At 33.7% G+C, this 16,165-nt stretch overlaps 1 protein-coding gene across 1 annotated transcript in view; it reads right to left on the reverse strand.

Moving 5' to 3' along the window:
- Positions 1–514: 514 nt before the first annotated feature.
- LOC122718727 (head-specific guanylate cyclase) overlaps positions 515–16,165 on the reverse strand; it is a 51,560-nt gene continuing 35,909 nt past the window's right edge. The window contains exons 4-11 of the mRNA XM_043944019.1: positions 5,678–6,023; positions 3,979–4,351; positions 3,324–3,503; positions 2,535–2,673; positions 2,253–2,419; positions 2,014–2,157; positions 1,385–1,539; positions 515–1,203 (exon numbers count right to left, since the gene is read on the reverse strand). Of these exons, the coding sequence (XP_043799954.1) occupies positions 1,005–1,203; positions 1,385–1,539; positions 2,014–2,157; positions 2,253–2,419; positions 2,535–2,673; positions 3,324–3,503; positions 3,979–4,351; positions 5,678–6,023 (1,703 nt within the window). The 3' untranslated portion in view covers positions 515–1,004. The remainder of the gene's footprint in view (positions 1,204–1,384; positions 1,540–2,013; positions 2,158–2,252; positions 2,420–2,534; positions 2,674–3,323; positions 3,504–3,978; positions 4,352–5,677; positions 6,024–16,165) is intronic.

Here is a 16,165-nt window from a genome sequence, read left to right on the forward strand (position 1 = left end):
AGAGCAAAGAGAGGGAAAAGAAAAAGCTATGATCGGACGCAATGTGACAACAACAATTCGTTATGATAACCGGCTGCCTCGTTAAGGAATACGAATAGCTATTATTTCGGAGAATAAAGATCGGTGTTGTGCAAGATTCGAGTCTAGAGCGAGGTTTATCAAGAAATGAAAGAGACCGACTGGCTTCAAAGGGTTAGATAAAGAAGAGAAAAAGATTGCGACAGTATCGACTAGCGGTAACCATTTCTCGATGTTGAAAATGGGAATTGAGATATTATTTGCTGATAAAAATTGACTGCAAAAAAGTTGGATTAACAAAATTAAATGTTTTAAATTTGGACCGATTTAGGATGAAAGGAAATTGAAATTAAATTCTTTATTTCTTAACAATTTTAATTAGATAAAGAAATATTGTATGCATACGATAAAGAAATTATTGATTTCTAACTTTAGTTTAGAAGAATTATTAAATATAAATTATACATAGGTTGAATAATCATTTAATGTGAGTATTTTTGTTGTTAGTGAAGCAATACAAAGTTTTTTTTTCACTGATCTTTAATTTCTCTTTAACTTCGAATTCGACGGACTTAAGAATAACTTAATAATTCTCTTTATGCAACGAAATAATGATTATAATACAAAGAATCGATTCAAGGAGTAAGAAAATTAATCTAAACGGTCACATTAGATGGTGCACTTTACGTAATATTCGTTAAGAATAAAATAATTAGACGAATTATCATACAGATTTATTTGCTCATATAATCATAAGTATATAATTGTAACCTAAAACTCTGCGTATAAATATTATCGGGCCAGGTAATCGGCTGTTTAGGCTGGTTAGAATCAGCGTCGTTACACGGTGCCAGTTTTGTGAATTGATTGGAGAACAGACGTTTACCGAGAAATTGTTGTTATTATGGACAGAGTAGCAATTGGTACAGCGACATTCACGAACGACGCACATTCGTTGGAATGGTTCTTTTTTATTATTTAAATATCTACACAGTGCTTCCAAGACTGTATTCCCTGATCGCGCTCTGAATATGCAGATCCAACGGTAGAGTCGCATCCACGTCCTTGTGCTTGTAATCGTTCAGGAAATAAGACGTTCCTTCTATGTTAGCTGGGAATTCCTTGGGCAGAAATTCTTTCTGTCGTGGTTCCAAATCGAATCCTGATATAGGATATTTCAATAAGCTGTCATAAACAGACGACAATGTCAGTTATGTGAAATTTACTTTATGATAATATTAAATAATAGAACGTGTCAATATTTTTTTAATATTGTTTTATATAGTTAATTTATTGGAATGATAAATAAGTCGAAGAAATAAATTTTTGGATTATTATAATAAAAATTGAGATAAATATTACTTACATATACGTCGTTGGACTAACGTGTATACGAAGTGGTTCGCTTAGAGATTCGAATTTATTAGCTAAGGTAACATTGTGCCCGAAAAGGCAATACCTTGGCATTTTTTTCCCAACAACACCCGCTAATACCATTCCAGTGTGAATTCCAATACGCATCTAAAAAGATAGAAATACAGTTTAATATATTAATTTTCAATTTTATATTTATTATATTATCTAAAAGTGATAATATTCTTTTTCCAAGGCATTGTAAATACAACAAGAAAATTTAAAAACTTTAACAACTTGATATTCAATTATACAAAATGTAAATTGATACAAAGTGATAAATTACTAACTTAAATTATTAAATTATTGGGTATAACTTTTAATATTTGGTATAACTTTTGCTTTTAAAGTTAACTGCATTTACTTATCTCTGTATTATAACGATCAAAATAATTCAAATAGGAAAAGTTTTAATAATTTTAGAAATTAATCTAACTTAAATGTCAGAGAATTGTAAAATATAAATCAATATTATTTTAAGATTAAAATTAAATTACTTTTAACTGTTTGTATCTTAATGTATATTATCTGTTTGAAAGGGAAAGAATAAATTGATTATCTTACCCTATTTGATAATCTTACCCTAATTGGTTTGCCCTTGTGAGTTAGATGATGAGAACATGCTTGTATCATTTTTAAGGCCATCCAAGCTATTTGCTGTGCATGAATATAAGTGTCACGATGGAGGCCACATGCCACGCAATAAGCGTCTCCGATTGTTTCCACCTAAAATTTTGATTTTAATTAATAAAGGAAACTTGACGTTACAATATCGAATAGAAGTTATTATAATTTAATAGAAAATAAAATAAAATTCGCACCTTATAAACATCCAACTGACCGCAAAACGAGTCGAACTGTTCGTAAAGATTTTGAAGCATGTTAATGACCATCATCGGTGTCGCGGTGGAACAAATTTCCGTGAAACCGACGATATCGCTGAAAAGCATCGTTACCTCAGGATAAGTTTTTGCCTCGATTGTTTCTCCTGAAAGTAAAAATTCAATTGGAACAAAATTATAACTCCTAACAGATAATTATAAGAAAGGGAAAATTATTTGAATGCAAAGGAACTTTTCTCAGTTTCAAATTGAAATATTTACCCAACCATAAACGTTTCGCTATATCTGGAGGGAATATAAGATGAAGCAAGCTGACGTTCTTTTCTCTTTCTGCAGACACAGCAAGATTTGCCTCTTCTATGGAACTTTTCAATTTATCCATTCGTCTTCTCAAACCATCCTACGGGAGAAACTTTTATTTTATTTCATACTACATTTATGCATGATTAATTAAACAATTTGTAAATAAGAAAAAAAAGAAAAAATATTTAAACGAGTTATTAAGTTATATATCAATGTTATATATCAATATAATCAATGAATAAAGTTTAATAGAAAAATCCCTGTGCTTTCAAAAATTAATAATTAGTTGTATATTCGTGCAAAATTCATTTAAAAATTTCCTGTAAAAAAAGAATATAGTTGTGTATCGTTTTCCTACTGATAAGTTTATTTTTTTATGATCATCAAAGAACGACTTTATCAACGTATGTTTAATTCAACCCATTGAACACTAACGCCATCTGAAATGCACACTCTGCACGCTAACGCCCTCTAACTCGAGGATTCAAAATCTTTTCGAAGAGACGCGTTTTTTAAAATGCACGATATTAAATCTACTCCAATTGAAAATCCCAATGAATATTTTACGAGATTTATCCACAAATAAAATTTTCATCGAGATATGAAATTGCACGCTGAAAATCTCTCTCGTCCCGCTCCAAACATAATGCATCGTTTAACGGAACGGATAATATTACCCATTGTATGAATTCTATAAATATAAATGCTACGATACCAGAAAAAGATGATACGTGAATTTTATTATACCTGTGCCCTAGCCTGTTCCCCCACCAGGATAACGTCTCTCGTAGCGTCGTGTAATGGAATATCGGATATAAAAAGTCCTCGGCCAGTTAATCCTTCCAAGCCATTCAAAAATGGTGAACTCACGAACAGGATGGAATCTGATTCCGGACAATGGACCATTTGACCTTTCATCTCTAAACCCTGAAAATAATTGAAATCTTATCGGTTAACTATTTTAAAAATTCGATGAGAATTGCTATTTCTTATGTAAGGATAATGTATAATATTCGAGCATTTTAAATGAAGAATCTTACAACGCAATATAATTTTCTATCGATAAATAAAATTGTATGCCAATCTTCATTAAAAAAAAAAAGATTCAATTCGACCTAAAAATTTCAAATCTGTTATATAATTTTCTATTCTACGAATCGATTCGATTTTCTCTCTTATTTCAACGAGAGTGAAAAAAAAAAAAAAGCATTGGATTCTTTTATTTCGGGAAACGAGAAAATCAGAATATTCATTTGAAATGGAAATTACCATCACCACCTTGATTCTCGAAAATTAAAAGCTCGATTTTTTTCACTCGCATACGTGGACACATGCGACAAACGTTTGTTAAAACGTGTAACAACATTACTGATCTCCCGATAAGGGTAATGTATTCACGTACCTCTGCTGGATATTTATCGACATCCTGAGGTCTTTGGAGGGTGAGGACGAAGAGCGTGTTCGCACGTTTCAATATCTCGTGAAAGGTCAAAGTAATTCCGCATGGCCGTGTAAAGGTGAAATACGTCGATATTTCTCTTCCCAAACGGTTTAGATGATGGCCGAAAATCCTCATGAATCCGACTCCAAGCTGCACGAGCTCTAATTGCCGATCAATCACGAAATGCCATGGAAATGCTTTGCAAAAACTCGCTACCCCCATACGAAGATCCGTGGCTTCGGTCGACAATGGACGGAACAGGGAGGTCTCCAGATTGTCGTCGATCTCTGGTACTACCAAATGCTCGCTGTAGAGTTCTGGAGTGATACGATACCTGTCAAATAATTCGTTAAATTATTACAAGTGTACGATACAGAATGCCTTTAAGGGTAATTCTTTCATATAATTCTTTAACAAAATTTATATTTAATAAATTATTTAATAATTTATATTTAATAAATTTATATTATATATAATAAATTTATATATATTAGAAAAGTAAGGTGACTTTCCTTATACTTCAAAGTTGATTCGAATCTCTCATTCTATTAAAATGCTCTTAATTTTCTAATACGTAATCTTTAAGAATAAAAATTATTCTTAAAGGAATACGTTAATTAAGTCTAATCCAGAAACTAATCTCAGAACTCTTGAAGAAAGGCTCTTCTTAGGGAGTAAGAGAATCGAGGAATAAGAGAATTTCCCATTCGCCAGTTTTACAGAATTACAGTTTAATAGAATTTTTTATCATTGTCGAATGTGTAATGAACTCTTTAAAATCGATAAATTCGTGTGTTTACGATTTAAATGTCGGCAAACATCGTTATTTGTCCACTTCATAGTAGAGCGATTCCTAGAATTCTTTCAATATCGGTATGTAAATTGAACGATGTCAACACGGCTTACGTATCGAACGCGTAAATACTAAATATTGTTCTTTTCAACGTAGAGCTAGATCGATGCTTATCATACGTTTCAAACGCGTCGCTTTGAGATCAATGAATCGGCAATCGGCCAGATTTCGAATGCGCGTATCTTCGTTTCAACGATATAATCGAAGCGGAATAAAAAGTAATTAAACCGCTTTTCGGATTAAATTTCGCCCTTTCCATCTTTTCCATATATTTGGTATACACCAGTTTGCATACGAACTATATTAAAATTTCTATATTTAAACACACGGCATGTACACACGCTCATTTCATCTCTATATGGATTGTAACAAAGTGTAAAAAATATCTATAAAAAAATATTCATCCTTTAACTTGGTCACGTACAATTTTTCTCATTATTATGCGAATGAGCTGAACTTGAAAAAAAAAAAAAAGAAGAAAGAGAGGAAAGAATTATTAGATTTATACTACAAGTTAAACGAATATTGGCATATCTTTAATTGATTTGTTTTATAATTTGCATAATGCACATTAAATTACTCTACTTAATATTTTTTTCATCTTTTTGAAGATTCTACGTATTCTTCTACCTTTTAAATAAAACTTACAAACTTTACGAAATTCTATATAAACCTTTTGATTCTTTTATTTATTCTTAATATCCTATTATTTCGTATAATATCCTCGAATATTTCGTACAATAATATTTTACTTAGAGACAATCGATATAATAATATAGAATTTTGTAAGATTCGCGGGAAACTTACCTAAAAAATTTCGTATTGTAGGGATCGGGTAGAATGTATACATTGGCATCGTCGTTGTAAAACTGTCTTGCGATACCTTTCAGACTTCCAACCAGTAAATACGCGACAGAAGGGTGATCTGTCGTGAAATGGAGCTCGATCGCTTCCGGCGTGGCGATGCATACGAACTCTGCCTCCGCTTCGGATCCGGACTGATGTTGCACCACGTCGTTCACGCCGTCGAGAGTGGTCAGGAACGCTGTCAGATTGTTCCCAAGGCAGCGGAACGCTCGTTCCAGTAGACCAACGCAAGCTGTATAAATCACCTGCTGCCCAAGCTGATCGAAAAACGTGCTCACGTCCACGTCTGGAAGAGATATATCGTAGAAATTGGACCTCTTCCGTGCACGGCCATTTTTTCGGTTTTGTCGGATACAATACGCACATACATACGGCAGTTATGAGTAAAAATTCTTCAATCGGGTGAAAATTCTTGGATGGAGTGAAAATTCTTGGATGGAGTAAAAATTTTTGGATGGAATGAAAATTCTTGAATCGAATAAAAATTCTTGGATCGAATGAAAATTCTTGGATCGTGTGAAAATTCTTGGATCGAATGAAAATTCTTGGATCGAATGAAAATTCTTGGATCGTGTGAAAATTCTTGGATCGAATGAAAATTTTTGGATCGGGTGAAAATTCTTGGATCGGATGAAAATTCTTGGATGGAATGAAAATCCTTGAATCGTGTGAAAATTCTTGGATCGAATGAAAATTTTTGGATCAGGTAAAAATTTTTGGATCGAATGAAAATTCTTGAATTGTGTGAAAATTCTTAGATCAGGTAAAAATTCTTAGATCGAATGAAAATTCTTTGATTGAATGAAAATTCTTGGATTAAATGAAAATTCTTGGATGGAGTGAAAATTCTTGGATGGAGTGAAAACTCTTGGATCGTGTGAAAATTCTTGAATCGAATGAAAATTCTTGGATCGAATGAAAATTCTTGGATCGTGTGAAAATTCTTGGATCGAATGAAAATTCTTGGATTAAATGAAAATTCTTGGATTAAATGAAAATTCTTGGATGGAATGAAAATTCTTGGATTGTGTGAAAATTCTTGGATTGTGTGAAAATTCTTGGATTGAATGAAAATTCTTGGATCAAATGAAAATTCTTGGATCGTGTGAAAATTCTTGGATCGAATGAAAATTCTTAGATCGAATGAAAATTCTTGAATCAGGTAAAAATTTTTGGATTCAATGAAAATTCTTGGATCGTGTGAAAATTCTTGGATGGAGTGAAAATTTTTGGATCGGGTGAAAGTTGATCTTCTTTGCCCGATAAAGGGGAAAGGGTAGAAATTGCCTCATTCAAATGAACGTTCGAACGCTGACCTAGGCGCTCTAGGTTTTGAACAGATCTTGGGGATATGTAGGTCAGAAGTGACCTATAGGCTAGGCACTTACTCTTAGGTGTTCGGATGGATCGATGTCGGGCGGGGTGGGGGTGTAATTGGCGCCTCTTCGGATGTTTCGATTGTTTTAGTTTGGGATGTGATTTTAGGCGGGTTTGCGGGATTTTCGAAGATAAGGATTTAAGGAGAGAAATTTTGGACTAGTGTAACAGAGTCAAAGTTTTGCACGAACTAGCTAGCCGTAATTTTGAATGTATAGGCGGCCTGGAAATAAGAAATAGCTTTGAACCGGGGCAAAATTTAATTAAATTGCGAAGTTTTGTTCTATATTCAAAAGTTTGAGTATAATGTTATAAGAATGTATTAAAAGGATTACACAGTTTATATGTCGTTTCTTTTATATTGTTCTATATTGTTAATAATATCATTCAACAAATAAGATAACACATTTTCATTATCAAGAATATATATGTATAACGTAATAAATCGTACACAACTAATTTCTACTTCTTTTATCCGGCAATAAAATGTAACTACGACTTATTGATCGTGGATAAAACGGTATTTTATACGACTTTTATACATCCACGTGTTATTTCTGAATTCGTGATTTTATAACGAACAATATCAGATTTAATTACAGGGGAGACCGCGAAAAATCCCGCGACAACACATTCGTTAAAATGTTCTTTCAACTGCTATCCGACCACATTTGCAGAAAACTTCCGTCATATAAATCCTCGCCGTTGTAAAAACCGCATCTGGCGAACAATCCCTCGGTTTATCGGTGCGCTCTTTTTTTTTTTTTTTCTTTTTTTTCCTCGCCAATCGAATTTCCTCGCAATTACTCGTTTCTCGAAATCGCAATAACAATTCCAGCAACGAGATTCGCGATCGAGTTCGAAACGTTACTCGAAAATGGAAGATTTTCTTAGACGTTTCAACGATTTTTCCTTCAAATTTCTGCCGCGTTTCTCCTCGAATTATTCTCCAAATGCATTTTCTTTCCAAGCAGTTTACCCCGATTTCATTAATTATTTAGTTGTTACCCGATTCCACCTGTTTCAAGGGAATACGAAATATCTGGTAGCATCCTGCGACGGGCAAATATAATCTCATGGAAATTTCAAGAAGGGGATCGTGACTTCAGCTATTTGTATTTTCCAGAAGCGGATCTCGGCTTCGGCCATTCGTACACTTCTCGAGCGTTGTCATTTTTCTTTGTAGATCTTATGCATTTTTTACTCGGGAGTATATACTTTTCAGACGATTTTTCAAATGTGAAATTGTCGGGTAAAATTTTTATATATACAACGTTCTGTTTCGGGAAGATATGAGAATGTCTATCGTAAACCGCTATTAAATTTATTCACGTAACGAAAAAGGAATAAGAAAATTTTGACAAATATCATAATAATTATAAAACTTTAGAAGAAATTGATTGATACATTATCGAAAAGTTTACAACAATCAATTTTCAAATACAATTTCAAGAAAAAATATGATTTATATGATTCTCATTTACATCCTTAAAGTCGTTACAATTTCATCGATCAAAAATGGACTATATTAAAATTAAGAAATATTTTTAAAAAATTCCAATGAAAAAATTCTTTCTTCAAATGAAAATATCGTTTTAATTCATAAACATCGATCGAATATATACAAGATTGTTTTTCTACCTTAAAATCGTAAAGAAACGCGTGATGAAAAATATTGATTGGTCCAAGACCATTTCTTAATATCTCTTTTTATCCGAAAAATTTGAACGATCTCTGTGTATATGTGTTTGTGTGTGTGTGTGTGTACCAATAAATGGAGCAATTAAAAAAAGCAAAAAAAGGAAATCAGCATAGAACCGTTCGAATCTCTCGTTTCCAACGAGCTCTACGTCACAACGGGTTGAATGCGGGCGTAATTTTGCTGACGAGGCGGCCACCGACGAATTACTCGAATCCCTCCAACCCTGTGATAAAGAGCGGGCAAAAAGAAGAATGAAACAAATAAAAATTCCGATCGTTACAGCCGAGTGCTTCTAATCTCCAACGATTTCGCTTTGCCAAATAGTTGCTACGTATTGTAATTATAACTTTCGCATGTATTTTTTTTTAGATTGACAAAATCTCAAACGAGTTATGAGATGATTAATCGGCGCGTGATTGACCGCGATTGGAATAATTTTATCCCTGTATTTTTCGTTATCCGTGGAAAATATACGTTTATTATACACTCACGTTTGATTTTCTCTTTTTCTTTTAATAGTAAAATAAATTTACAATGTTTGGAAAAGAAATGGAGCAGTTTGTATATTTAAAAACTAATGAATATTAAATTGTATTTCTTTTAAATATAAAGAAAGTCTTGTACATTTTTCGGGAATGACGAAAATTTGCTTAAATCGAGCTTTCATTGCTCGTATTTGAAATAAAATAATCAAAATGGAAAAAATATAATTTGGACGAGAACTGCTAAGATTCGTATTACGTGTTTCTCCGCGATTGTACCAATCTCTCAAGTCTCAAGGACGTCGAAGATCCTGCGAAGATATTTTCGTGGGAGGGGAGGAAAGTGAGTTCGCGATTCCTAGAATCAACATTCCTAGACTTCCAGAGGAACTACTATCCTTGCATTAATTATAATCCTGTTCAAGGATCCCTTTTGTATTCCGAGAGTCCTGAACATTGCCAATATCTTCTAGTTCCACGCAATCGTCCCCCCTATTCCTGTATGAATATACATCACGTACGATCAAAATACATGGAATTGCAGTATCTGAAAACCTCGAATCTTTTCACACCGATAACACAGATTTCCTAATCGAAATCTTAAAATTTTTTTTTTCTTCAAATTATACATATTCGAAGTGAATTACGTTACATCTCGATAGAGATAGTTACTATTCTATTCTCGAGATCACGATTCCAATCGCGTGTTTCTTCCCCCATTCTTCCTTCTTTAGGAAATCCCAAGTTTTTCTTTTGGAGAACCTAAGTTTCTAGGAGAGGAAATCAACGTCGTGCACGCCAGGCATTAAGATAGGTAAGATAGGGAAGGTGGAGGGAAGAAAAAATTTGAACTGGAGATCGATAAAAGATGGCCGATAGAATGGTTAGCGATTAGCTATCTCTCTCTCTCTTGCTGCAAATCCGGAAATCGAGCCGACCTGGCCCCCGTTCGTTCTAATGGCCGCGCGTATCATTTCCCACCAAATGTCAGAAACTCGTGATAATCAATAGCGACGCGCATAATGTACGTGGCAAACCAATCGTCTGAAACATCGCGTGATGACAGTCTGGGGAATCGTTCAGCAAACGTTGACAAATCGATGATGTACCCCTTGTCAGTTCAGATTCACTAGTCGTCGATCAAAACGAAGCTAGTGTAGATATGGAGCGAAATATAGGGGAAAATTGAAATATTGATAAGAATATATTGGGTACAAGTGATGGTGAAAAACATAATATAATTAACAGAGGAAGAAAATATTTCGAGAGTTGTACGAGTTTTTAAAATAATTTTTAAGTAAAGTTGAGTAGGTGTGGGATTGGAGGATAGGGGATTTTAGGGATCTAGAGAATAAGGTCTAATTTATTACTAGGAAAAGAGGTCAAGAGAGAAGATTTAAGAAAAGTGAAGTTGGGTGAGGTTGAAGTTCGATCGCAGAAAAGTATCTGTATATTTTGAAGCGTGGAAATATTTTTCGAATCTTGTTTAGAATGTCTTGGGGAATAATAGAACCGTCTAGATAAATAGAGTTTTACATGTCCTCCTTTCTTGGAAAGAAGATGCACTTGTACCACTTTTCCGCTAAGCTCCTCGATTGATCCTAACTTGGACTAGCTTGGACGTCAGCTTTAACAGTTCTACGACAAACATTAGCATCTTTATCATTCAAGACAAATTTATAAATTTGAATCTATATTCTTAAACGTTTTATTCTTTACAAAGATTGGATACAAATATGTTTACAATTATCACAATGGAATTTCTTCCTTTCTCGTAAACCTTTCTCGTAAACCTTCATCTTCTTTTCTTTTACCAATAATAATAACGTATCTCGATAATAAAAGTATCCTTTATGATATTAATTATCAATGCATTCATACTATCTATCAAATTTTAATTCAATGTACACTTCGATTCATCCAATCTTTCATCCAATCTGATTAAACGATTGCAATAAAAATATTTCGATAACATTAGTTATAAAATGAACACGAAAAAGACACGTTTCTAAAACATTGCATTAGAACAGAATACTTTGAAGTATTCAATATTGAACATGTACACAACAAGAGGAATAATAATATATATATATATGAAAATATAGGTTGGATGTTTTCTTTCTGTTGATATTTGCCATGTTTGCGCAAGAATTTACGAGTTATTTGTATTCTAGCGACTTCGAGAAACTCGTTCATCAAAGCTAGAGCTTTGAACAGGTATACATAGTTGTTACGATGTTATCGATTGAATATTGTTCGAGTTGCTATTTCTATACTGCTGTGTCACTTTAAGTCTCTCGTTTATTTCAAAGTTACACCTATCACTGGAGAAAGAATGTAAGGATGGAACGTAGATCTAATTTGCAGATCGCTCTCTCGTTTCGTTCCGGGAAACTCCATGATCCACTTCAGATGAGAAGATATTTTTCTCGGGGAAAAGAGAAAAATATGAAAGAAAAATCAAAGTAGAATCGAGTTACTTTGATTTCGCTTCACTATCTTATATAAAATTTTTGAAAACCACATTTTCGTGACTCGTCACTTTTTAATATCGACGCGAAATCTCTTCAAACTTTGAAAATTTAATTTTCTCGGAAGAAAAAAAAAATATCCATCCTTGTGAATTCGTGATACGACTACGTATAAATGGCGCATTAAACGAACCTGTGGAAGGCCAACGAAAAATGTGATTTCGCCTGATTTGAGAGCACGCAGGGATATCTTAGAGAAGCTGCACCACCCTTTTTTTATTTTCTCTTCGTCCCGCAATCTAGTGAAACACGAAGGCATAGGAACACGCAACATCGTGTAGGAGGAAATTCCTTTGTTCTCAAACTGTGGAAATCGATATTTCTGAACGTCAGAAGAAACTACAATTTAATTACAAAACTGTTAACAATAACTAGGACACCGTTTCCTCGTTGAAAAAGATCCAAAACTGTGTCGTGTTTTTTTGGCGTATCTCTTTTTCCTTTTTTTTTTTTTTTTATTTTTTTTTTTCTTTTGCTCGAAGACGTAGTTCTATTGTCAAAGCAATGCCAGGGCAACAATACGGTCAAACGAAATACCACGAGCTTCTTCTTCAGCCTTCTCTTTGAGCCACGTTCTATTGGCAAGCAAGGGTAACAGTTCACAACAACGTTTATTCCTGAGTCGATTTCGATGAAGCTTGGGTCTACCGCCTTTGAGTGTAGGTTGTGATATTCATGATCGAATTGGGACAATGCATCGGGAGCGAACACTTTGGAAACCAAAGGCCTACCAACTATGATACACGCCTGTGCGAACTTGTGCCCTCCGGTAATGTTCAAAAATATTTGAGTTCAATGAGTTTATTAACAGGACGTTGTTTATTGATTAATCGTTTTTTCATTATTACAGTATTTTTCTCCCAGCAATAAATTTTTTTATCACAAATTCTATGCAATTATTGAAAATTTAAACGTACAAAAATTAAATGGAATGAAAAATATTTGATACATGGAAGAGGGAACAAAATATTCAAAGTAAAATTTACATAATTGATATTTAAGTGATAAGAGACAGATTTCTATTCAAATTCATCGTATTCATCTCCATGCTCATTTTACATGTATATTCTATTCATATTCAAATACATTCTGCTTAAATGCTATACTCTCTGCTTATTATATTTAACAAGGAACAAATCATCTTTAATTTTTTAATTGAAATACCAAACTTTTTTTTATATCTATATGACACGTACAATTTTCAATTCATTACGAATTGGAGATAAAAAAGTAATTATCTAAAATAACAATCATCTCTAATTTCAACGATCTTGAAATATATTATCAAGATTATCATTCAAAGTCATTGAAATCTTCCTATTCTGAATATTTATCAAAAATATACTTCATACCAATTCTCTAAATATCACTCAGAAGCGTTATCAATCAATTTTCCAATAGCGATATCAGAGATAAAGTAAATTTAATTTACAGACAATAAATTTATTAGTCAGCGATGTAAATAACTTCAATAGAAGAAGATTCATATCAAAAAAAAAAAAAAAAAAAAACGGTCACGTTATGTCACGACAAGTTTCTTTCTCTCTCCGGCAAAATGGTGTATCGATCGAGATTGTACGTGCACCGTATCCACGCGAGTCAATGCTAGAAAGAGGTCTAATACACGAGAAACGCCTTTTCAAGGCGAAACGTCTCGAGCCACTCTGAGAGGTTCCAGCACGAGAAAATCCTTTTTGCGCTTCGCCAACTCGAAAGAACGATCTCCCGCCACTCTCCCTTGTTATCTTTTATTTTTTTTTTTCCCCTCCATCCTTTCTTCCCGGTGTCCTTCTCCGTCTTTATCGCTCTCGCGGCGTCGTAACGTGGAAGAACCGCGCTTCCATCCCCTTTGGAAAATCATCATGGTGTGTTGTTGTTTTCTTTTTTTCCTTTCCAATAACGATTGTCGAGTTTTCGATTCGCCAATAAATAGCGATTTAACGCTGTAATAATGCGGAGGAGGGGGGAAATTGCGTTTTACAGTCGTTCGGAGATGGATCTTTCAGCGGTGGCTAAAAGTGGTTTTCCATCCTAATTGCGCGAGAGCCCAAGCTGTGCCGCGTACCGCAACGCGGTCACAAAAGGGTTGAGCCGTGTTATTGCATTATCGTAACACCACGTTGCGTTGAGCAAATATATTTTTCTCAATTTTCTTTCACCGATGTAGTTTCCATGATTTCTCTCGCGACGAAATCAAAAATTTTGCATTATCTTCTCGAACGATCTTAACAAAGTAAACTTTTTAAAATAGAAATTTGAAAAATATGAAGTTACAGAGTACCGAACGAAACATGTAATGAATAAAAATATGAGAAAAGAACAGAGGAAACTTTGGAAATTTTTCTAGAAATTGGATCGTAATATTATATATATAATAATATTTGATTTACTACTAGGATATATTTATATTATTTATATTTATTTATATTATATTCGAATCTTCGTCCATACAAGTCGTGACGGAAATCGTTGATAAGGTTCCGACAGACTAGTCGAATTTGAATACGTTGCCCCGTATATTGATTGTCCATGATGATTAATGAGACGTTCGCTGAACGTGCTCCAATGTAACTACGGTACTTGACAACCGAATGCAAATTAGGTTAACATGCCCTCGAAGATGAAGGATCGAAACCACCTGACAACATATATCGTATCTCATCGAATATGCTGCACTGGATTCTCAGTGGATCATTAAGATCTATCTGTGAAACCGTACCATTATTCAAAACGGGATCTTGGGGATTTTCTTTCGTATGTGAAACGGCCCGTGATTTCATAAAGTGGAAAAATTATCGTTTCATCCGTGGAGTCGGAATATAAGCTTTCTAATAATGCTTTAATTCGAATTACCGAATTACTAATTTGCACGTTGAGAGACTTCGTCAGACTAATTAATTAACTAATTAATTTTCTTCCTCGCAAAATGCTTTTCACGGTTTTTAAACAGTTTTAATATACAGAGTAAAGTGTGTTTGCTATGATATAAACAGAGGCGAGCTAAGACGTAGGAAAGTCGTAAATTAAATTATCGAAGAAGCGACGTCTGATATCTTGAGACTTGAAGACTTAATTAGGGTTGTACGTTGAATTTTCTTTTATGGTTCCTTTTGAGTAGAAATTACGGCTTGCGGTTAATGCTGTTTAATTTAATTACTATCTTGATACTAGTTAATTTTAATATTCTTAAAAAAAAAAAAAATTCGACATGATTTTTAGCCCATAACTTCGATCTATGATCTTCAAAATATTTACATAACGTCACATAGCGAACTTCTGTACATATCATCATACGAGATATCGATCCTGTATTAAAAATTCGTTGAAATTGATATCACAAACACGATTACTTCAACTTTGATTTTGCATTTTCTACGTTATCTCCCGCGTTATTTATATTCGAAAAATGTATAAACATCGTCCATCACGCCCATCACGTTCATTTGTTTGAATTATCCATGACCATTATCCCTTTAAACGGATTTTCAATTCAAAGGCGTTTGGATTGGTTTCTTTCCTACGTATCTGCACGGTCGATACTTTCATTAAGAAAGACAAAAAGCAAGAATTGGGCCACTCCATTGCAATCTTGCTTTCCATTACGGATTCCATCGTGTAATAAGTTTAACATGTGAACGGGAAATTAGATCGTAGCGTGGTGGTTAACGTTTCGAGCACGGCCATAGGTTTAAAAGTTTCTCCCTGGCCACGACTTACAACCACCTTTGAACGCGATAAATGTCTATCACGGTTAACTGGGTGGAGATAATTACGGTAACTACTTTCTAAGTGCTCTCGAACAATGTAGACTCATTTTAAAACCGGCTCTGACCCCCTCAATTAGCTCTTGCATAGATCATTGAATATCAATGATTTACGCGCTTGTGATGTAATGTATACGATCCTGTACGGATCGTAAAACGTTGAAAAAAGAAGAAGAAGAAGAAAAAAAATATGTAAAGAAACGTTTGACGATCCTTTTTCGTATCTTTTATGGACGTTGTAAAGAGAAAGGATTCGAAGTGGTATTGATTATGAATATCGTAAATTGTAAATATGTGTTTACAGTTAAGGATACGTGGAACACTATTCTAAGAGAGAATTATTCTCTCACTGAAAGTTAGTTGTTTCACGTTAATTTTAAGAACAATGTTAAACGCGTTTTTTCGATACAATTTATTTTATTTCAAGATCTGTGCTAAATCTTTATAAAATTAGGTTAGTGTATATATATATATAATTTTGGAAAAGAAATATCGTGTGAATATCACGAGTTTCGGTAAACGAGGCTATATTACGTCGAATCGATGTGATAAAGTAAACATGGTCTATGTAA

This window comes from Apis laboriosa, unplaced genomic scaffold (genome assembly GCF_014066325.1).
Source record: "Apis laboriosa isolate Shangri-la unplaced genomic scaffold, ASM1406632v1 scaffold68_cov148, whole genome shotgun sequence".
Taxonomy (NCBI): Eukaryota; Metazoa; Arthropoda; class Insecta; order Hymenoptera; family Apidae; genus Apis; species Apis laboriosa.